The following is a 24,359-nucleotide window of genomic DNA, read 5'->3' as shown; positions in this document are numbered from 1 at the left end:
TCTTGTGTCTATTTCAGATTAAAGTTACAGAAAAGCATCTGGTTTTAAAATCAATTGAAGTGGTTACTTCTTTGTCCCACTCCCCAAATATCCCCATATAATTGTTTAACAATTATAGCACTCCTGTCAAGGAGTTACCCTTTCATTTCTTTTTCAAGAAGAGGGATTTTGCCTTTGGCAACTGGCATGCTTACCTAGTAAACAAGTCAATTTTGAAGTTTGTATGAATAGCTGTTCAGAGCAGAGAACCAGTCAAAGTGGTCAGAGATGTAGGAATAATGTTCCCATGTGATTCGAAGGAAGTATATGTGTGCTTTCCTGTTTGCATTCCGCAAATTGTTTTCTGCCTTATATTAGGCAATATTGCCACTAGTCAAGATGAAATGCTAAAGTGCCCACCTTAGTTTCTTGGATATCCCCTGAAGCAGAAATAAAGTACCCATATAAACCCAGTAGAAATAAATTTGCTTGGCTTACTTCACTACTAAGTAGCAGTTAGCATTTTGACCTGGGAGTAGAAAAAGCGAATGTGATTATAGCTCATAGAACAATAACTACCAAGTAATACTCCACTTTGCTCTGCACTGGCCATCTAGAATACTGCACTTCCATAGCTTGGAAAAGTTACTTTTTGGCCTCTAGAGTTCCCAGAATTTTGCAGCCAGGACAGCTATAATGGATGTAGGAATGAGGGAGTTGTAAGCCACAAAAGTAACTTTTCCAAGTTCTTCACTTAAATAACAATAGTTGAACTGAAATGGTTGCAGGGGAGGAGCAAAGATAGCCAGGGGTATGGAAAATGAGTCTTATGATGAAAGAAGTGAGTATATTTAATCTGGAGAAAACATTTTGGGGTAAGGATAACCCTCTTCAAATGCCTGAAGGGCTGTGTACAGAAGTGAGCAAAGATGTGTTCTCCCAGAGGGCAGGACTTAGTTTAGCGGACTTAAATAACAAGAGGGTAAATTAAGCGAAAGTACTGGTTTGTTAGGGCATATTGCCAAAGGAACTACAGTGGACCCTTGTTATACGCTGGGGTTTGGTTCCAAGATCTCCCGTGTATAACAAAATCCGTGTATGCTCAAGTCTCATTACATATAATGACATAGCAAAATGGTGTCCCTTATAAAAATGGAAAATCAAGGTAAATTTATACTTTTTTGGAACATTTTCAAACCGTGTATGCTTAAATCCGTGTATAAAAAATCCGCTTATAAGAAGGGCCGACTGTATTGACTTAGGAGGTTGTGGCCTCTCCCTCATAGGAGACCTACAAACAAAGGCTAGAGGGCTATCTGTTTGGGATGCTCAAGTTCTGGATTTCCTTCACTAACCAGAGGTGGGAATAGATGGCCTTCATGGGACCCTCCAATTTTCTGCTTCTGTGCTTAATGTGGAGATCCAAAGGCCACTTCTCAAGATGCCAAACTGTTAAATGTGTGTGTGTGTGTGTGTACACCATACATAGGGAGTGTCTCAGTATTAAGTCCAAATAAAGCTAAAGGAGCATGCTAAACTACACTTTTGTTTTGAAAGTCCCACCCCACTTCTTCACTGGCCACTGAGACAAATTATGCAACCCAAGAAAGAAAGAATTCCCTGGCAAATGGATCTTTCTGATGACTAGGACAAAGAATAGAGCATGCCATTATTACAGATTGTGCCAACTAGAGAATATGGCTTTCCAGAATCCTGTAGCATTTCACTTAATAATAATAATAATAATAATAATAATAGTTTATTTATATTTCCCCGCCTCTACCGGATGGATCAAGGTGGGATTACAGTCCACTAAAATACATAAATCAATATTTAAAATACATATAAAAACACATCAGTAAAATTAATAACAATTAATTGAAAAACGAACTCATCATCAGTGGCAATGCAATAAGGTTTTATAATCTACAAATCTACAGTGCTATATAAATAAAGAATAATAATAATAATAATATAATAGTCAGAAGATGTTTCTTCCAGAAGACCATAAAATCTTATCCATAGCACAGAAGCTCTTTGGTATATTCTAAAATGGGAGTACACATTCTTCTTAGTCCTAAAAACTGCATCCAGTATTGTTTTGTGGATTGCAGCCACACATACACACAATCACTGTACACGCACATGAACATGGACGACTTTAGTATGTAGGAACAGACTAATTTAAAACTCTCCCCTCTGCCTGCCAAGATCTAGACTTGTAGGCTTGTAGGTGAAAGCCTCTCTGATCCTTCAGCAAAAACAGTAATCATGGAAACCTTGAGTAGAAAAGTGGATATGACTTGGTCAACTTTTTGGGATCTGCACAGAAAGTTCTCAAGGTCCACAGGTGGTCTTGAATCTACATGCCTGCTCTAAAACATTTTCTCTCTTTTTCCTTCTTTGGTGGAAATGCCTTAGTACAAAATCTAGCAAGCCACTCTTATCATTCTTCTTAATCAGGAGGGTATGGTTCCCATATAAACATATTTTCATCCTACAAAACAAAGTAATAGCTTGGTAGGACATCTCCTAAAATGAGCAGAACCTTCTTTAGCATTTTAGAAAACTATGGGGCTGTGTAGAATCTCCTGGAAGTTTTAAGAGGCAGCCTGCAGCCACCTCCATCTTCACCAGAATCGCAACCACACGCCGTGGCCCTGATCTGGACTTTCTGCAGCGCAAAAAGGAGCTGCATAAAGTAGCTCCTTTTTGCATCCTGGAAAGGGTGCAGTAGCCACTGCACTGTGGCTTTATGGTGATCCCTTTGGTGCTGCGTCATCTAAATGCAGCACCAAAAAAACCACCTTGATGCTGTGATGTGGTAGTTTTTAAAACTTCCAGAAGATTTTCTGGCTCTGGTCTGTTTCCATAGCAGAGAATGAGGAAATATTAAAAGACAGCTTTTCTAAGAATGAGTGGTAGCTTTTTCAGATTTAATTGTAAGTTATCTTACACTTCTTTCAGTATGTCAAAAATTTAAAAGACATCTAAACTGAATGCTTGGTGAAATACTAATGTATTGAAATTTCAACAATCCGTTCAGTGGTTAAGCGGCATATGATTCATAAACAAAAATCCTCTTATCACTTGGCAGATCATGTATGTCCACCCATTCACTGCAGACAAAGGTCTTATTTTTCTGCTAATATTTTTGGCATTGAGGGGAAGGAGGAGGAATAAGCTGGTTTCTGACCTCAAACCACCCTGCTTTACAATCAAGTGGGAATGTCTCCTTACAGGAGTTCCATTCACCCTCTTTCTTACCTTCAGCTCTTGAGATTTCAAAACACTTTCCTCAGTTTTACCAATTGGGATTTTTTTTTTGTTTTAACTGAAAGTTGATATTCCTAAAATACTGAATTCAGCATACATCACTAAATCATAAACCACTTAATTAAATATATACAACCCAACAAGTTACGCATAGCAAAGGAAAAGCAAAAGTAAAATTTGTCTAGTTGTGTCCAACTGTAGGGGGTGGCGCTCATCTCTGTGACTTAAGCCGAAGAGCCAGCGTTGTCAAAGAAGGCTCTGTGGTCATGTGGCCAGCATGACTGCACTGAATGCTGTTACCTTCCCATTGAAGTGGTACCTATTTATTTACCTGCTTTTGAACTACTAGGTTGGCAAAGCTAGAACTACTGATGGTAGCTCACTCCATTGTGTGGTTCTTGCGCCTTGACTTGCAGATCTTGTAATTGTCAGAGTCAGTGTCTTAACCACTGGACAACTGCATCCAGAACCCACCCTATCCCTGCCTAAATCAGTTTTTAAAAACCTCACCTTTTGGTCCAGATTTTGCAGGAGAATCCAAAGCACATTGTAGTGATACCAGGCAGCTGTTCACATGCACATTCTGCTGTGCCACCTGGCACTGCCACTGCCAGTGTGGGTCGCTCCCTCTGAGAGCACAGTGATGCACCCAGCCTTGAGACTGATGCAAGGACTTCAGAGGGAGCAACCTGCACCAGTGATGGTGATGCCAGGCAGCACAATGACATATATGTAGACAGCTACTGGGTGTTGCTATAGAGTGCAGAGGTAACTGAAGGTATTCTGGCCTTTGTGCGTGGACCCCATGAACTTTCATTAAAAAAAACCAACTCAATCATATTATCCCATTTTCCTGATTTGTCAGGGACAGTCCCTATTGACCCACTATTGTCCTACTTTTTCACCTGCTTTTGAAATGTCTTAGGCGCCTTACAGACGGGCCTAAGCAGCGCCGTCGTTGCGCCAGGAATACGTGCGAGGGGCGGTGCTTCCGGACGCGCTTGCCCCTCGCACATATTCCGTACGGCAAGATGGCGGCACCCTATACAGATGGGCATGGCCATCTTGACGTAACGGACGCACAGCGTCCGGACGTCTAAACCCGGAAGAGCCGTCGTGAGTGCGCGCTTTGGCACTTGCGGCGGCTCTTCCGGGTTGCTGGAAGGAATGCGATTTCTGCACTCCTTTTTTGCAGAGCGGAGGAGTCGCGCGGTTTGACTGCTGTGGCTCCTCCGCGCTGCAACCGGCAGCGGCCCAAGACCGCCCCTTTTGGGTGGTCTGTAACGGGCCTTAGTTTGTCCTTCCTGTTCCCACTTCCTTCCTTTTGTCCTCAGTTTACTTCAATTGCTGCAAACTGAGTTCAAAGCGCAAATCTAACTCAGCTACTCATCTGTGGGGTGAGGAGGGGGCAGAATTGTGCTCTTCCCAGGAGGTTCAGGCAAAAGCAAACCGCTGCAGCCTTTCCTAACTTGTCTATTTTCTCTTATTAATAACTTTTGCCATCTTGTTCACACTCTGATATTGCTTGGCCATATGTGTTCCAGTTTTAATCTGTAAAATGTTGGGAGGGTATGCCCATATAAAGAAATACAGAGAGCAGGGGTTGGAATTGTGCAGTCCCTTCCCCAGTGTTGTTGGACTGCAACTCCTAGATGCTTTGGTCACCGCAGCCAACGGGGAGGAATGTTGGGAGCTGCAGTCCAACGACATTTGGAGTGTCACACAATTCTCAAAATCAATCAATTTCACCCTTAAGCGGAGGAAATACTGTTTAGGATAGCCCTTCATTTACAGAACTGCCCTCTGTTTGAAGAACCATCAGAGGACATTTTGGAGTGTTGCCCAGTTCATGTCCAGATTTAAAGATAAAATAAACAAAAGCAGAGAGGAGCAGCAATTGAAATTGTCCATCCATAGCAAACACCTCCACAGGAGATTCAGCAGGCACGCTGGTCACTTTATCACACCACGATGGTGAAAAGTGAATTATAGGTGATCTATCAGCACATGCAAATTTTATGTAGCTATGTGTCCTTTTTTGCTGACATATAAGTGTTTATCCTGATGTTGGTCGAAATATAACTTCATACTCATATCGTTGTTTTTCTGTTATAATAATCTGGTACATAGTTTGCATTGCCAGTAAGAGTAGGCCCTTGATTTCCCATGGCCCTCTATTTCATACAACTTCTCACATGGTGTTTTCATGCCTCTTCTAATTTCCATGCTCTGTTTTTATTCCTCTTATTATGTTTTGCTTTCTTTTATCAAGTGAACAAAACAGTAATTCACCAGGGAAAGAGAGGACACTGTAATGCAAAACTTTAAACTAGGGAAGAAAGAATTGCTGGTGGGTAGTTCCGAAAAGTGCAAGAGTGTTTCTCCTTAGTCACTTTTACCTCCTTTCTGTGTCTTCTGATGTCAAAAATAATATGTGGCAGCCAAAACAGACAAACATAAAGAGTTGATTCAAAACCGTGTTAGTCTGTAAAACCAGTATGTAGAGAGATCTTGTAGCAGCTTTGAGACTAATTGAAAGAAAGAAGTTGGCAGCATGACCCTTTGTACACTTAGGTCTACTTCCTCAAATGCATCTGAGGAAGTGAACTTAAGTCTACAAAAGCTCATGCTGCCAACTTCTTTCTTTCAGTTAGTCTCAAAGGTGCTACAAGATCTCTCTACGTAAAAGTTTGTGTTATTTTTAAAAAGTCATTTAACATCTAACGCATTACAGGATGCTCCCCCCCCCCAAACAGTTTATTACCATTCATGTTGCAAGAAAAATAAGAACATCTTGAATTACTTGTTATTTTTTAGCTCCCTTTCTGGTAAAAAAAAAATCATTCTCAAACACTAAAAGTAATGGGCTAATATCAGCAACAATAACAAACCCCATAAAATGCTCCAAGAAATCATTTTAAGTAAATACTGCTTGTTACACAGAAAAGTAGTTAAGAGTTTTCTTTCTTTCTTTTTAAAAGTAATTATTCTCTAGTGATGTGTTACAGGTAACTTTGGGGATTTTGTACTGCGTTACTTCCAGGCTAAATATATTGTGTTGGCTGTATCACAGAACTTGCAATAAACAATGGATTTTGTGGTCTCTTCTGTGTGGAACCTGGAAGCATGTAGTTCTATGTGATGGCCATTAGCTTTTTGTTGCAACATTTTGTTTATTTGTCCATTAAGCAAAGAAGTATCAAGAAGGTGAACCTGTTGTGTGGACTAGTTTACTCTGAGGTTGATTATAAAATGAAATCAGTGAAGCCCTGGTAAAACTTATCAAGTGATTCCTGTCCACAGCCTAAGTCCGACTGTTTTTCACAAGTAGAAAATACACATTGAATCATTTGCTAAAGTCAACACTGAGATGAAACCCATGCATTCAATGGAACTAATCTAGCTGGGGCCAGAAACTGGATTTAGGACCGTGATTCTAGATGATATTTTATCTGTGTATCTCAGGCAAAGGAAAGGCTTTCAAAGACAAGAGCTGAAAAATGTTTATTCTAGGGCAACCATGAATATGTTGACATCACACAAGTACTCATCAGGGACGTAGCCAAGGGGGGGGGGTGGGGTTCTTGGGGTCCAGACCCCCCCTTTCATTAGAAAAATGAATGGTGTATGCTGCTGCACCGCCGCAGCCAAGCCCCATTATAATGGTGGCACTTAGACTGGACCCCCCCTTCCTAAAATCCTAGCTTCGTCCCTGTACTCATGGTATTGCCACTGATCTCAAATACATCTTATCTCCAAAACTGAAGTAGCTGTGGCAAGTAGAAAAAGTCTGGTGGTTAGTTGTGTCTTGTAGCGCCATCTGGAATGATATTTCTGACAATCCATCTTTGCAGGGGATGTTAGTAAAAGAGGCTTCAGCATGCATAGGATCTAGGATGGTATTCTTTGGGAGACTGTCAAGGGACTGTAGTTTCCGTAAGAAGCCACTGGTATCCCATAAGTAACTAAGTGCTGATAGCCTATGATTTGAGCATAGAGTCCATATAGCCAGACACCCCAAAAGAGATGCCCTGTATTGGCTGGTTTGAATGGCGGGCAGAAAATGCCTGGTCATGATTCCTGTGATGTTAGGCTTGCCATATCCCGCCTGGGGGCGAGACTTTCCCGGTTTGGGGCGGGGCCGCACGGTCCCGCCCCAGTTTGGCCCCGCCCCCGGAATTGCCCCTGCTCACGGGCAAGATATGGCAAGCTGAGGGAGGCTTTCCCTTGCCGCTTGGGCCCAGGCCCAGAGGGAAAGCCTCCCTGAAGGGGAGGAGTCCCTCCCCGCCTGGGCTCCGCCTCCGCCGAGGGCGGGGCCCAGGGCCAGAGGGAAAGCCTCAGAGGCTCCTATTCAAATGTAGGACACACACACAAAAAATGTGTCCTACATTTGAACATGTTGTCCTACATTTGTCCCGGTTTGGAGGTCCTGATGAATGGTAACCCTATGTGATGTGTCTATATAGATTTGTTCATATAGGAGATTTCATTCTACAGTTCCTTCTGGTATTCCTCAGTGAGGCTGAAAGGGCCTTGTAAAATGTGATGTTGGAAAGTTGTCTCTCAGCCAACAGCTCTGCCTTTGCCAGTTTCTTTGATTCTTTCATTAGAATGTCAGTATTGTTTTTGAGACAATGTCAACGACATCATGTTCTGTTTCTCATATATTCTGATATTAAAATCCATATGTTTGTTTATATAAGCTACTATACATGTGTGTGTGTGAGTGCAGTGTTGGCGCAGCTTCTGGCCTCTTCAGATGTGTGTATCATTTAAACAGTATATCTCCAAAGTGACCCAAAGCAGCTTTATTTTGGCCTGTCTATATGGGCTTATGGTATCAGTACAGATGTCCAAGTAAGTGCTGAGAGCCAGTTATCTATTCTTTCCTCTCAGATGTTTCTAATTTTGTACTCTTTTAAAAAATTAGCCATTCTTGATGTCAGCACAAGGATGTAGACAAGAAAGAATTCAGATTAAGGTGGCAAAGGAAAAGAAAAGGTACTTCCTTTCAGTTCCTTTTAAACAGGGACGTAGCCAGGATTTTGGGAAGGGGGGGTCCAGACTATGTGCCACCATTATAATGGGGCTTGGGTGCAGTGCCGCGGCGGCACACACCATTCATTTTATCTAACGGAAGGGGGGGTCCGGACCCCAAGGACCCCCTCCTCGGCTACGTCCCTGCTTTCAAAATTGGATTTTATATGGAGCTGTGGTGTGTGTATAAGTAAGTGTGCTGTGTTTTAAAATATTTTATTGTAACTATAGTTTAAATATGCTTTTAAGTGTTCTTAGCTGTGTTGATCATGTTTTTTAAAAATAATATTGATATTTAATTCTTTTTAATTTTTGTAAATTAATATTTTAACTAGATCTTTTTAAAATCCCATTTTGGAAAAAACTGAATAAACAAAATAACAAATATTGTATCCAGGCAACAATGAGTACAAACCCTCCTTCTCTTCCTTCTGTTTTTACCTGTTTCTATCAATAGTGGCCAGAACTGAGATACAGGGAGAAACAGAAACCAAGCCTCTGACAAAGAAGCTCCTTGTTACATAGTCTTTTAACTCCCACACAGTTCCCCCTTTTTCTCTTTCTACTCTGTGTAGTTTGAACGTTTTTAGCAGCATCAGCATTGGGAGGCTAGCAGAGGAGGGCTGGAAAAACAGAGATATTCAGTATTGAGTTGCAGCAGCAGTCTGCTGCAAGAATGCAATAGTTTCAGCTGGGGAAAGGGGGGATTCAACTGTAGCCGATCTTACTATAGCTGTGTACACTACCCACAACAGGCAAGGTAAACAGCAGCTACCTTCAGAATCTTGTTATTTTAACAAAGAGTTTGCTGAAACATATTGAATTTGTCTTCTTCTTTTTTGTGGTGTGGGAAACTATCCTTATATTTTCCATATTATTCCTGCCTCTGCTACCAAATTTTCTATTCCAGAAGCAATGCTCAGGAACATACTTACTTTGTTAACTGAGACAGAACTATAATTTTATCATGCTGATAAACTGGTTTACTGCCAGGATGTTTAGGATATTTTTGTGCACTGCTTTCGGGATTGTTATGGTGATCATTATACAATTATATTTAAGTCATGGAAGTGTCCCAGTCTTTTCTTCTTATTTATTTCCACTTAATTTTTCTCCAACCATGTTGCTTATATATTTCTTTGTCTCTCTCATTCCTTCCCATACTCAACTACACCCCTATCAACTGCACATAATGCTTTGTGCATATGATAAAGTGGACTCTATCCATAGAAAATATTTCCCATAATTGCCATAATACATTTCCTCATCTTTCAAGTGCCACAAGACTCCTTGTTACATGGCTACACCTTAGGGGAAAAATTGCTAACACTTGTAATCATCAGATGAAGCTGATTGCAGTGGTCAGCAAGAAATGGAAGTCCTGAATAGATGGATCTCATTTTCAACCAGCAAAGCAGTTCTTAAACACTTGTGCACACTGAATGGGAAAAACAGAAATTACACCCAAAGTGGTTCAAAAGGAGATCTGCATTTCTTCCAATTAATCCATTTCCTTTTCTTCCCTGAAATCCCTTGCCAATATTCAACCTCTCATCAAATGCCTCTCGCTCCTACTTCTTGCTTTTCCACTGCTTTTGCCTGTTCTCAGTCTAGGTCAAGAGTGGCGGAAATGTATGTGGCCCCTAACCCTGGTTTTAGACCCCCAATAAACCGTAGCCATCATAAAAAAGCAAAACAGCCAATTTATTTTCTAAAAGTGAACTCTCAAAAGGGAAGGATTCTGACATTTTTGACACCCATCACCATCATTGTTTCCTAGATAAATGAAGTCATCCCTGGCTGCATCCACACTGCAAAAAATAACCCATTTTGGCACCCACTCTGGGCCCCACAACAAACTCCAGCTCCCAGAATTCCGTAGCCTTGAACCAGGGCAGTTAAACCGGTGCCAAACTGGGTTATTTCTCCAGTGTGGATACAGCCTCCTGGGCCTAAATCAGAAAAAGGCTAGTTGTCTTGAGCTAGGCTCAATGTGTGTTTGCTTGAAGTGACAGCATAAGGAAATTGATCTCTTCTCTCACTTGCCTCTTTTTATACTAAAATAACTCTCTCTCACTGTTTATAGTTCAATAGGACAAACACAGGAATACAGAAACATGGCTGCCCCCAAGAGGTTTATTTTGTTCCTGAGGAACAGGAGCATGCCATCAAGGATATAGAAGGAAAAGCAGAAGAGCTCCCCACAGAAGGCCTATCTCTAGGTTTGGGAGGGCTTCAATCAAAGTGGTCTCTAGTGGGAACCTTCCTCTGTTAGTAGGCTTTGGAAGGCTTGGCTGGTGCCTGGCAGCCAGATCTAGCCACCATTTTAATTCTCCATGATTCCAAAGGACAACAAATCAAAGGCATTCTGGGAAATTAAACTGGTAGCTAGGTTCAGAGCGGATGACCAATGAAAAAATGATCCATGGGAATTGTCAGTGACTACTGACAAGGTGCTGGGGTCCTGGCAACTACCTATAGATGCCAAGTGTAAAGGCCCCATCTAAAAGGAAATGTTCCACAGTTGTCAGTGTGTGTGTGTGTTTGCATGTGCAAAATAGCAGCCAGAGGTTATCAAACCATGAGCTGTCAGTCTCTTTCTAGAAGCTCAAGAAGACTTAAATGGCTTGGCCTCCCTCTGCATTTAATTCTCCTAACAACCATGTCAGATAGATTAGACTGAGGGAGATTGCCTGGATCTACGTCATCCAGTGAGCATCATGGCTAAGGGGATCATTAGTCTTGAACTCTCCAATATTAGCTGATCTCTAATCTAAAAAGTTACTATGCATTGACTAGCAGAAACATTCCTTTGCATTAAAGGGGATTATTATTCCCATCCTATGAAGATACCACTGTCAGGAATGTGCACAGTGATGACCCATATTGCCTAGAAAGTCTCCTATCTTTTGGCCATACTAGAATGTGCCTAAGACATGTTTGCAGAATATAGCTTGGTAGCCTTTCTGGACTGCATCTGATACTGCATCCTTTCCATTTCTCTCTTTTGCATACCACTACACACTGATCTCACCTCCCCAAATACACAACTGAACTTCAACAGCTGTGGATTGAAGACGGTATTCCAATGCTTCTCAAGTTATCTAATATGGTGGGCCAACCATTTTCTTCCCTGTGTGCCAGGGAATTTCCACATATTTGTGCTGTATGGTTATCATATTCTCCTCATTTCCTGGGAATGTGCTGTGGACCAGTCAGCTGATGGCTCATGAACCAGTGCAAGTCTCCAAACCAACAGTTTAAGTAACATGGTTGCATTCCATCAATGCATCTGAAGAAGTGGGTCTATAATAGCTCATGCCAAAATAATCAGTTAAAAATGCCCCTTTTAAAACCAAAAGAGAGTAAAACAGCTCTCTCTTTGAAAACAGCATCATTTCTAACTTCTGTACAGCACCGAATAAAAGTGACATTCTTACCTTATGGATCCTTGTGGCCTAGCCTTGAATCAAAAAGCAGATACACAGATTCCTCAAGGAAAGGAAGGTCAGTGGCATAGATTTAGTCCATGGGAATTCTGGGTTCACATATTTTGCTCCTCCAAGGCAGGAAAATAGTAAATTTTCAAAGTCAGTACTCTAGTCTCTCTAACTTTTTACTTCTCCCACTGATTGGCAGCAGCTTTTCAAACTTTCAGACAGTTGTTCTCCTCAACTCTACCTGGACATGGGAGAGACTGAACCTGGCACTTTCTGAATGGGACACAGGTGCTTGTCCCTGGGTTTGCATCCCACTATTCGCTGGTAACCACAGATGACCAGGGACTCCATGCAGGAGACTACACAATACCCCTTGTGAGAAATTGGTAGGCTGGAAAAGGAGGACTCAACCATCTCCCCTTTCCAGCTAAACAGCCTAGACTGTGAGGAATAAAACATGTGCCCTATCCACACAATCTTGTACTTAATTATTAGTCTGGTGGCTGCAAGCAACTAGGGATTTCATGTAGGAGAGCACTTGCAATGCCACAAAGTCCTCCTGATTTCCATACTAGTTCCAAAAGAAGGAAAGCCCTCAACGGGAACACAAATGCAGTAGACAGGCAGAAACAACACTTTTTCTTTCTCTGATGGATCTCTCCTGCAGCTGCAGTAGAAGGTAAACTTTTTTTCCCTTTAAAATATCTTAAAGGCACCAGATCTGATCTTGGAAGCTAAGCAGGTCAGCCCTGGTTACTGCTTGGATGGGAGGCTGCCAAAGAATACCAGGTACTGTAGGCTCTACTTAAGAAGGAGAAAATGGTCCAACCGCACCTGAGTATTCCTTGCCTAAGAAAATCCCAATGGAATTCATGGAGTCACTGTAAGTCGACAGGCAACTTGAAGGCACATACACACATACAATGTTGTAAGAGGGTAGGTAGCAGGCTGCATTTCCATGCTAATAGTACAGCCCTTTTAATCACGCGGAAATGTAGGTTACTAGGTCTGTTAAAGATTACTAAGGTTTTTAAAAACTCCCCCATCCCTCTAGTGACTTTTGTAGACTTAATACAAAGTTAGCTCTACCACTAAGTCACAGTCCTCCTCTTATTTTGGTTATAAAATACTGGCACCCTGACAGCAATTTCTTTTCTTTTCCTTTTTTAAAAGTCTCTTTTCTCATTTATTTACATGGATGCTTTTTTTTTTAATGCTCTGATGGTTCTGAAGGAAGGGAGTATCAAAGTTAGCGCATGGGACTTAGCTTCAAACAAGGCTTAATTTCAAACAAAGTGCTGGAACCTATTACGAAGAACCAGTGTGGGAACATATTTAACAACCACATTACATGTAAAAGCTTTGGCTGGAGGAAACTTATTTGTGGTTGCTATTTACCACCGTATCACCTTCAGCTTATGGCAACCCTAGGAATGAGAGACCTCCAAAAGCCCTAGTTATTAGCAGCTCTGCTCAGGTTTTGCAAACTCAAGGCCATGGATTCATTGATTAAATTAATCTACTTGTAATGCAGTTCTTCTCTTTTCCTACTGCTGTCTGCTTTACCAAACATTGTCAACCTTTCCAGTGAGTAACGTTGTCTCATGATATGGCTGACGAATGCTTGCCTTGATTTATATATATATATGTATATCTAGACAGATGATCCAATAGAGATTTCTATGTATCTGCCATTCAAAGCAGCTAGCAATAAATATTATCTATATAAAATTCATAAAAAGAAAAAAATAGCTATAATAATAATAATAATAATAGCAGCAGCTAAAATAATAATTTTAAAGAATCATTTCAGTGGATCAGGGCAATACATTTCCACCAAGTCTCAAATGCCAGTTTAAAGAATAGGTATTGACATGGGGAAGAGAAGGCAGCAATATTGCACAGTGATTTGAGTGTTGGACTATGCCTCTGGAGATGATGGTTTGATTCCCAACTTGGTCATGAAACCCACTGGGTGACCTTGGGCAAGTAACATGCTCTCAGCCTCAGAGGAAAACGAGGGCAAACCTCCTCTGAACAAATCTTGCCAAGAAAAGCCCGTGATATGTTTGCCTTGTTGTTCTTGTGTACCTTCAAGTCATTTCCGACTTACAGTGACCCTAAAGCAAACCTATCATGGGGTTTTCTTGGCAAGATTTGTTCTGAGGAGATTTGCCATCACTTTCTCCTGAGGCTGGGAGGCCTTAGGGTCACCATAATTCAGAAATGACTTGGAGGCACGCAATGACAACAATGGGAAAAGAGTGCCTGTGAACATGGGCAGAGTGGTCATATTTTTTCCTCCCATTCTTGTCTTCCAGACAGCAGAAACCTTTCATGTTAGGGCTAAGAGCTCTGGGGTCAGGGATTAGCAGACTTCAGTGCCATCACAGCAGGCCTTTGGGCTGAACTCCAGGACCGCACTCAGCTAAATAAGCAGGAGAGTATCCCAACGCACTTCCACGTTCATTGTACGATTATCATCTCCTAAAGAGAGGGCTTCTCTCTCACAAACACAGGTGTTGCCATCAGATCATTCAGTCTAGAGTCTCAATGTACAGAGCGGCACCAGGTAAGCTTGAGCGCTCTCCATTTGCATCCAGACAACTCAGATCTATCGGAAAGGGTTAAAAGCAAAACAAAACAGCCAGGCCTGGGTTGACATTAATAACCCTACATCTGTGGGGCAGGGTGCAATCGAGGTGACTCGTCCTCGCCCTTCTGTTTCCAGTGTTAATGATCTACTATCAGGAAACCAGAGACAGAGGCAGCCAAGAGCCTGAACCCTCCCTCCCTCTTGCACACACAGACACACAGACACACTCACACGTCAGCTCTATTATTTCCAAAAGGTGTCCATTCGTAGACAGTGATGTGTGCATTTCCCCCACTTTTGCTACATAGATGTCCTCCTCCACTAGCCTACCTTAAAAAGGCAAGCTACTATACAGACAACCACATTGCCACATTGCCAAAGAAAATCCAAAACACACACACACAGAGACACACAATGCTCCATGGCAGCTAATAATAGCACCCTGCTAATCCGGAAGGAAGCCCAGGGAGACACTCCGAGGTCACTGCCATATGCTTCTTTGAAGCGACGTCAAATAATAATCTAATTTTTATATTAAAAATAATAATTTAATTATTTTAAATATATATTATATTATATTATATTATATACACACACCACCATCACAACCCATCGATACCCCCCTCCCCAAATTTCTTCTGTCTGCCCCTATTGTAGATCGCCTCCCCCATCCAGCTGGGTGCAATTCAAAAGGGATGCACAATTTTTAAAATAAATAAATAAATAAATAGAAAAACAAAGCTCCCCCAAATAGAAAACAAAGCCATAAACAAACAGGCACATAGACCTAGCAGCTGAGGTAGGAAAAGCCCTAAGCTCTTGCCCCTCCTAGCCTCCATAAACATACAAACAAAACCCTTTCTTCCTAAATGCTTTTACAAAATGTTTATCTGCAGCCTCCCCCTGTTTGGAATACAGTACCATTCCTATGAAACAATAGGAACAGAACTACTTCCAGTGCATTAGGATGGGGCTGGTTAGTTGGTTGCAAGGATGGATGATGATGATGATGATGATAACAATAATAGGCTGATTGGTTGCAATAATAATAATAATAATAATAATAGGAAGCAGCAGCTGATTAGTTGCAATAATAACAACAACAATAAGAAGAAGAAGCAGCAGCAGCTGATTGAGTGCCATAATAATAATAATAGAAGGAAGAAGAAGAAGCTGATTGGTTGCAATAATAATAATAATAAGAAAAAGATGATGAAGAAGAAGCAGCAGCAGCTGGTTGATTGCAATAATAATAACAATAATAGGAGGAGGAGGAAGAAGAAACTGATTGTTGCAATAATAATAATAGGAAGAAGAAAAAGATGATGATGATGATGATGCAGCAGCAGCAGCTGGTTGGTTGCAATAATAGTAGTAATAATAATAATAACAACAGGAAGAGGAACAAGAAGCTGGTTAGTTGCAATGATGATGATGATAGGAAGAGGAAGAAAAAGAAGAGCAGGAGGCAGGTTGGTTGCAATAATAACAAGTGTAATAATAATAATAATAGTAATAATATGATGGTGGTAAACATAATAATAATGAAGAAGAAGAAGATGATGACGATGATATACATCTCACCCAGCTCCAACTCTTTAAAGCCAGCCCCTCTCTCCTTTCTCTCCCCCCCCCCCCCACTTCCATAGCTTGCAAAGGTATCAACTTAGGGATGGTTGAGAAGGGGGGCTATCCTGGTTTGACCCTCAGCTCCCCATCCAGGCGTCCAGGAGCATCCAGACACAAAACAAAACCCATTTCTGCTCCCAAGCCTGAAGGGTTGAGAAGGCAAAGAAGAGGCATGGCTGGAGGGGAGGGAAGGAAGGCAGGCAGGAGGGTGGGCCAAGGGGTCTGGAGGGATGGGGAGGCAGCAGGGGGCTTACCTTGATGTACAGCCACGTTGCAGCCATGGCCATCGCAGTAGACCAGGGGGTTCTCGGCCCAGCCCCGCTCATCGGAACAGACGCAGCAGCCACCCACCATCTCCTTCATTCTTCCATAAGTTTCTCTGGTGCGGATCTTCCCCCCACCACCCTCCGGCTGTGGGGCGACCAGGAAGACAGGGCTCTCGCCAAACACGCACCCTCCTCCTCCTCTCTTCTTCCTCCTCCTCCTCCTCCTCCTCCTCTTCTTCCTCCTCTTCTTCCTTCTCCTTCTTCTCTTCTTCCTCCTCTTGCTCCTTTTCCTCCCCCTCTTCCTCTCCTTCTCTTCCTCCTCCTCCTCCTCCTCCTCTTCTTTTAACCTCGGGTTTTCCTCTGACCTGCCTTGATCTCTCTCTCTTCTCTCCTCTCTTTCTCTTTCAGTGCCTCTTTAGGCACACACACACACACAAGAGCCCCCTAGGAGGATGCTGTGTGTCTGTCTGGAGCTGGGGTGAGGGACCCCCCTGGAGCCCAGGGCCCCATTGCGGGGGGCAGAAGCAGCGATCGGAGGGGGGCTGGGGCCGAGGCGGTTGCAGGGAGTCCCCTTGCACACTCACTCACTCACTTGCACACTCACTCACACTCAGACCCCCGCCGCACGCACACAACGTCGCCTGGGCTGCCAGCAGCCTCCAAGCCAGCAATCATGGCTCCATGGAAAGTCTTAGGTCCAGGAGCAGCTGGGCAGGGAGGGAGGGAGGGAGGGAGGGGGATGCTTTCCTTCCTTCCTTCCTTCCTTCCTTCCTTCCTTCCTTCCTTCCTTCCTCTCGGCGATTATTGAAGGGCCTTTGGGAGATCACCCCCTCCTCCTCCTCCTCCGTTTTCTCCTTCCTTTCTTTTCTCCATCCAAGGGGAAGGCTTTGGCATCCAAAGGCAATGTTGGGAGCCTGCCTTGCTGTGGTTCAATATGGAGCGATGGAGCGAGGACCAGAAAGAGAAAAGAAATTGGTTGGGTGGCTTTCCCTCTCTCTCTCTCCCTCTCTCTCTCTCTCTAAAGGAAAAGAAAAAAAGGAGGAGGGGGAAAGATCTCTCACTGCCTTAAATCCTATTATCTGTAACATTGCGTTGCCTTCTTTGACAGATCGGGGTGCCACCAGCGCCACCTTTTGGCCGGAGCGAAGAAGGACGTCTCGACAACAAGAGCCTAGAGGTCTCCCAAGAGAAATATACAGTGGGCCCTCTTTATCCACGGATTGAAGCATCCACAAGCATTTCCCGCTTCATGGGCCATGCTGGCAAAGGCTTCTGGGTGCTGAAGTCTAAAACAGCTGGAGGATCAAAGGCTGAGAACCTCTGCACTAGGCAGTGGCTGCAGCCACACTGCAGAAACAATCCAGGTTGACACCCCTTTAACTGCCATGGTTCAGTGTTATGGAATCTAGTGCCCAGAATTCCATAGCCTTGAGCCAGACAAATTAAAGCAGTGCCAAACCGGGTTATTTCTCCAGTGTGGATACAGCCTAAATCTCAGGGGCTTAAATTGCAGGAGGGATTGCTGCTGAACATATGGAAAACAAAAATAATGCCCACAGAAGATGTACATAAATTCAACCTAGACAACGAGGAAATCAAAATAGCCAAACTTGCTCTGATTATCTAGAATCAAACATTGAACAGAATGAAGACTACAGTCAAGAGATGAGAAGAGAACTAGGAATGGGAAGGTCAGCCATGAAAGAGCTAGAAAAGATCCCAAGGAGTAAAGATATACATCTAAGCATTAAAATTAGGGTCATTTAAACCATGATATCTCCCATCACTATGTTTGGATGTGAGAGCTAGACAGTGAAAAAAGAGGATAAAAAGAAAATCAAATTGAGATGTGGTGCTGGAGAAGAGCGCTGAGGATAATGATGGCGAATCCACTCTGAACTTTAAACAATTTATGCTGAACCCCTGCCCACAAAATAGATTCAGCACCTACTTATAGTTTGGAGTAATTTCTGGAGTGGATTTGCTGGTGGGCATTAGAGCCACGAACCTCCACTGAAACCAACTAATTTGCTATTTCCTAACCTTGGATCTGTTTTTCAATGGGGAGGGGAGGCCATTGGTCAATGTCCGCATCTTGGGCTGTGAAAATAAGAAAGCCTATTACCTGAGAGTTTCAAAAGCTATGGCCAGTTGCAAAAGACCAGCAGCTTCCAATCTTTTCAGGCTTTGGTATTCAGCATTAACTCAAAACGGTGACAACTGGCCTACTTTTTATTGGCTTACAAGTTACAGTCATCCCTCCATATTTACAGCTTTGATATTTGTGGATTTGATTATTCACGCATTTCATTAATACGTTCTCTCTAGGACTGTCTAGGTCCTCCAGTGCAACTCTGTGGTCAACTTTAACTAAAAGTTGCACAGAAAGACCATTTGTAGCTACTCCAGTGCCATTCTATGGACAGTGTATGTTGGACATTGACCACAGAGTTGCACCTAGAGATTCCTAGAGAGGTGTCCTCTCAGGGAATAACAGTGTTTTTGTTATTTGCGGTTTTTCCATATTCATGGGGGTCTTGTTTCCCTAACCCTAGTGAATATGGAGGGACAACTGTATATCTCCTCTCTCTCTCTCTCTCTCTCTCTCTCTCTCTCTCTTTTTCTTTTTTAGGGCCAAGGGATTTGCAGGAGAAACTTTTGTTAAGTTGGAGTTTACCAAAGGACATTTCCTTTTCTGGGCTCTGACTAAAAGTGAAGGGGTTTTAGCTTTTTTTCTGACTGGGCACCCTGTCTGTCTTTATCCCTCTTTAAGAAGCACATAAAATAATGGATATTTCTATTAGTACTGCTACTGCTTACTACTACTACTACTACTACTACTACTACTACAGGCTAAGCCTCCCTTATCCAAAATGCTTGGGGCCAGAAGTGTTTTGGATTTCTGTTTTATTTTTTATTTTTTGTATTTTGGAATATTTCCATATACATAAAGAGACACCTTGGAGGCCGGACCCAAGTCTAAAATTCATGTATGTTCTGTATACACCTTATATGCATAGCCGGAAGGTAATTTCATGCACAATGTATTAATAATTTTGTGCATGAAACAAAATTTGTGTACACTGAACCTTCAGAAAGCAAAGGTGTCACTATCTCAGCCATCCACATAGACAATTCTAGAGTATTTCAGATTTCAGAGTTCTGGATAAGGGAGACTCTTAGTACTACTGCTGATGATGATTATTATTTCCATTTCATGGTCTACCAAGTGTTCAAATTCTGTCCAAGAATCTAGGAATCATCATCATCATCATCATCACCACCACCATCATCCAATTTACACCCTTCCCTTCCTCATAAAGGTTCAGAGTAGCTCACGAACCACATAAAAACACACGCTCAATCCATATGAAAGCATATCACAAATTACATATATCTAAAACAACATATTGAGAACCAGCATGGCCTAGTGGTTTGAGTGTTGGACTATGACTCTGGAGATCAGGGTTTGATTCCCCACTTGGCCATGACACTTACTGGGTGCCCTTGAGCAAGTTACACGTTCTCAGCAAAATCCCATGATAGGTTCGCCTTAGGGTCTGCATAAGTCGGAAATGACTTACAGGCAGACAATAATGACAACAAAATAACATATTAGAAATGTCTACTAAAATCAAATTTTAAAAAGCAATAGAAACAGGGAGCAGTAGAAGGGTGATCAAACATGCTCTGAAATCCTGTTTAGAGTTGCAGGTTTTTAATTGTAGCTTGAACGACAAGAATATGGGGGGGGGGGGGAATCTTTAATGGATGGGGATTCCATGTTGCAGCCCATCTTAGCTTGAAATGCAAGCCACTTGGATGCCCTGGTGTATCAAATGAAGACTAGTGCATAGCAGGACAGATAATTCTTGCCTAGATGATCAGACCAAGTTTTAAATAGCCATCATAGTGCTGTTATCAAAGCTAATGTTGAGATAGCTACCATACCTGGCCTCATGACTCCATGTCCTCTGAATATATTTCCACACCTTCGAACATTTCACAGCTGAAAACTGGGACTTGTGTGGCCAAGCAACATCAGAGTGTTTCATGATTTCAAATATTATTAAAAGGATAAATAGATCAATAAGGAAGGACATGCAAACTAGGAAGGATGCAGCAGTTTGCTTTTGCCTGAACATCCTGGAAAGTTCAAGACCCTGCTCCCTCTTCTCCCCTGCCAAAATATTTGAGTACAAACTAGTTTTTTTACTTTGAAGTCATCTTGCAGCAATTGAAGTGAGATGTGGACCAAGGGGGGGAATGTGTGGAGGAGAGAGAAACTGGATCATTTTAATAGCGGTTGAAAAAATGGGATGGCAGTGGATTAATTGGGACCAATTCTGACAAATTAGAACAGTTGAAGAACATGTGTTTTATGGGAGGGGAAGGACTGAGCAAGGAGTTAAATCCAGTCAAGTTTAGAGTAGATTTATTTAAACCGGTTACAGTAGGTTAGTAATGACTAACTCATCCTATTAATTTTAATGGTTATACTCCAAGTGGGATTAGGTCTCTATGTGAAACATTTCTTAACAAGCAGACCATCAGACTGAATTTGCCCTTTGTGTGGGAAAACAGTAACAATTTGACTGATTCTATTCCCAGGAAGGTAGAGGAGCTCCTGACTTTCATGGTCCTAAAACAGGCAGGTGGACCAAAGGAATGTGGCGTAAGAGGTAAGGATGAAGAGAGCTGGTTTTTAATGTTAATCACCACCCAACTGTTTCCAGTAATAGGAGTGAATGCCAAAGTATGGCTGGATGTTCTAAGTAAAGAGAAACTCTAGGCATGTGCAAATACCTTTCCCAGTTGTTGTTCTTGTGTGCCTTCAAGTTGTTTCAGACTTCTGGTGATTCTAAGGCGGTGAATCTATCATGAGGTTTTCTTGGCAAGTTTCTTCAGATGGGTTTTTTGGGCTATGTGGCCATGTCCTAGGAGAGTTTCTTCCTGACGTTTCACCAGCATCTGTGGCTGGCATCTTCAGAGAATGATGGGGGTTCTTCAGATGGGGTTTGCCACTGCCATTCTCTGGGGCTGAGAGCATGTGACCTGACCAGGGTCATAAAGATGGTTTCCATGGCCAACCTGGAATTCGAACCCTAGTCTCCAGAGTCCTAGTCCAGCACTCAAACCATTGTATCATGTTGCTTCTCACCTTTCCCAGTAAATTAAGGTAACTAGTCTTCATGTATTTGGGTTTAAGGGTGAGAACTGCCAGGATAGAGCCTGCCATTCTCCAGATGGGTGTGATCTGCCACAAAACTAAGTTTAGACATTATTCTCCATATAGCACTGGTATGCCTCAACAGAATAAATGCTTTCCTCTGCTTTACTTCTTTAATGGAAAGTTTGGTACCAGAGGTAGAAATGACATGGGGAAAATAGGGATAGGTCCCTAGACCAGAAAAAGAAGAACATGTTTCAGCAAATGTTTTCTTCAAAACTAGTAATGTGCACAGGAGAAATGAAACAACTAAGTTAGGCAAACCTACTATCACTATTACTATTACTAATACTATCATTATTACAAATATGTAAACAAAAACATTGTGAGTCTTCTTGAGACCACTTGAAAGCTTCTTCCAAAATGTTTTTGGATGATTTTTTTTTCTTTCAACAGCCTCCACTTTTCTTATGGTTCCCATTTTGGTGATGAAACATATAAATCTATCCTTTTTCAACATACCAGGGTAGTTGGTGAGACAGGCTAATCCACTTTCTCCTCTTCTTTCTGTTTTGCTCTTCACAAATATCCAGTAAGTGATTCTGGAGGTAGCTCTTTACCTTGCCTGTTGCATGTAAGCACACACAGCTACAGTAGGATCAGTGTAGAATCCTGTTCTTTTCCAGGCCACGCTACATTACCTTATTACAGACATACTGCTGCAATCCAACACTGAAAGTCTTTCTTCAACCTCCCTTGACCATCCTCCCAATACTATTTCTGTAAAGAAAAAAAAATCCAGCTAGACAGAAGACAAGAAATTGTGGGGGACTGGGCTCGCATGAAAAGACTTTGTAAAAAGGAGTTTCTTTGTCAGATGCTTTGTTAACTGAGGTATGCCTGCAGCGCTAGGAAAAATGCAGCTGTGGGGCACATACTGCCTCACCCTCCACCCTTGTGGTCCCTGAAGCATCTTGGCAATCCCCAATCTCTCCTGGAGGGAAATTTTCAGACAATTTCCCCCTCAAAAGGGTCTGAATCTAAGAAAACTACTCACAGATCCACTGGTTTGGCTTTTCCACTCCCAAGGTCCCTCCCAATTCAGTCCAAAATGCCCCCCCACAAAAAAAAACTAGCTGAAAATGGTAACCAGGATGTTAAATGATGTCATTTTTAGTGGATTGTGCACCAAATTGTGCATCTCTCCCCCATCTGCCACAGAGTAGTAATGGTAACAGTAATAGTTGTTGTGTGCCTTCAAGTCATTTCCAACTCATAGTGAGCCAAAGGTGACCCTTTCATGGGGTTTTCTTGGCAAGATTTATTCAGAGGAGGTTTCCCCCCCCTCTTATGAGGATGAGAGAGTATGACTTGCCTGAGGTAAGCCAGTGGATTTCCATGGCTGTGCAGGAATTTGAATCTGTGATATTCCTGGTCCAATGCTCAAACATTACACCAAGTTGGGTCTCACTCCTGTTATATAGATACAGACACAAGGAAAGGGGAGTTATCACTCCTGTCCATTTCAGAACCAAACCAAACAAAAATCAGATTTCTTAAGGTCTTTTGTTTATTATTGACAGATATGAAACCATCTTTTGTATAATCCTGCAACCAAAATAATAAAATCGCATGTTGACCTTGGGCAGGTCGCACACTCTCAGCCTCAGAGGATGGCAGTGGTAAACCTCCTCTGAAGCAACTTGTCAAGAAAACCCTATGATAGTTTTGCCTTGGGTCACCATAGGTCGGAAATGACTTGGAGGCACACAATAACAAAATACAGCCAATACTATCACCACTACTAACAGTACTGTAATAATACTTTTAAATCAACAGCAAGAGATGCATCAACAGATAAACAAAAGAACAGGTCTGAAAAGCTAAAACCCCCTAAAATTTAGCTTTTTGAGGAACTAAAAATCTTCAAGGCAGCAAGTCAATTAAAAAGGGGAAGGAGGGCTAGATATCAGTTTTTAAAAGCCACCAAAAGAACAGGTGGCCTCTGCCTGGCTCTTAATAGAAACATTGGAAAAACTACAGAGTGATCAAAGGGATGGAACATTTCCTCCTTTGAGGAAAGATTATAACACTTGGAACTTTTCAACTTAGAAAAAAAGTGTAATAATGTAGCAGTATAAAGTAAATGGATAGAGAAAAGCTGACTTGTGGAACCTTCTGAACAGATCACACAGTGTATAACTAAATTATGGAATTCATTGCCACAAAATGTATTCTTGACCATCACCGCGAACAGTTTCAAAAGGACATTGGCTCACTTCATGGAGGACACTACTGTTAGTGGCTATAGTCTATGACTGATTAATATTCCCTTAAATAGCATTTCTCTGAATAATAGTTCTTGGGGCTGTGTGTGTATACGTGCATGCAACTAGATGCATATTTTGGTTTAAGCTTTTCTAGAGACACTGGTTGGTCATAGCTGGAAATAGAATTCTGGACTACATAGGCCTTAGATCTGATCCTCAGTGGTTCTTCTTATGTTCTTAGGACTGTGGAGGGAGATAGATAATTCAGGTACCACAACAGAAAATGACCTCTTTTCTAGCTACCTGCCTAGCTCTCAAAGATGGGGGCACCTGTGGAAGGGCTTGTGGGGTGGTGGTGGTGCAAAGTTGATAAACAATTTCATGTGGAATGCCGTAATTTCTCCAGCCACAACATTGTCGGCTTCTGCATCTTCAACTCTTTCTCCTTTTACTTTAACTAAAAATAGATTTGTATATGAGTAAAACTGATAGCTCCGAAGAGTCAGCAAACGTTGTTGATGCACTGGGGTGTTACAGCAAGCACACCCCTAAAGAATTCCCCCCCTCTTCTGCAGTTGACCAAGAAGGGGGAATGCCTCTTTCAAAGACAGAAGATTACCATTTGCATATTTACCTGTATTCTTTTTTTAAAAAATGTACAAATTCCTCCAGTGATGGTCCATCCACATGAACATC

General features: G+C 42.1%; 1 protein-coding gene across 2 annotated transcripts in view; it reads right to left on the bottom strand.

Moving 5' to 3' along the window:
* MLLT6 (MLLT6, PHD finger containing) overlaps positions 1–16,450 on the bottom strand; it is a 113,791-nt gene extending 97,341 nt beyond the window's left edge. For both annotated transcript variants that reach the window (XM_089531796.1, XM_089531797.1), the window contains exon 1: positions 16,212–16,450. In XM_089531796.1, the coding sequence (XP_089387922.1) occupies positions 16,212–16,320 (109 nt within the window). In that variant the 5' untranslated portion in view covers positions 16,321–16,450. The remainder of the gene's footprint in view (positions 1–16,211) is intronic.
* Positions 16,451–24,359: the final 7,909 nt, after the last annotated feature.

Source organism: Sceloporus occidentalis, unplaced genomic scaffold (genome assembly GCF_023333645.1).
Source record: "Sceloporus occidentalis isolate IW3139 unplaced genomic scaffold, rSceOcc1.0.p SCAF_7, whole genome shotgun sequence".
In the NCBI taxonomy this organism is placed as follows: Eukaryota; Metazoa; Chordata; class Lepidosauria; order Squamata; family Phrynosomatidae; genus Sceloporus; species Sceloporus occidentalis.
The sequence above is the reverse complement of the archived record's forward strand: the minus strand, read 5'-3'. Positions and strand labels throughout refer to the sequence as shown.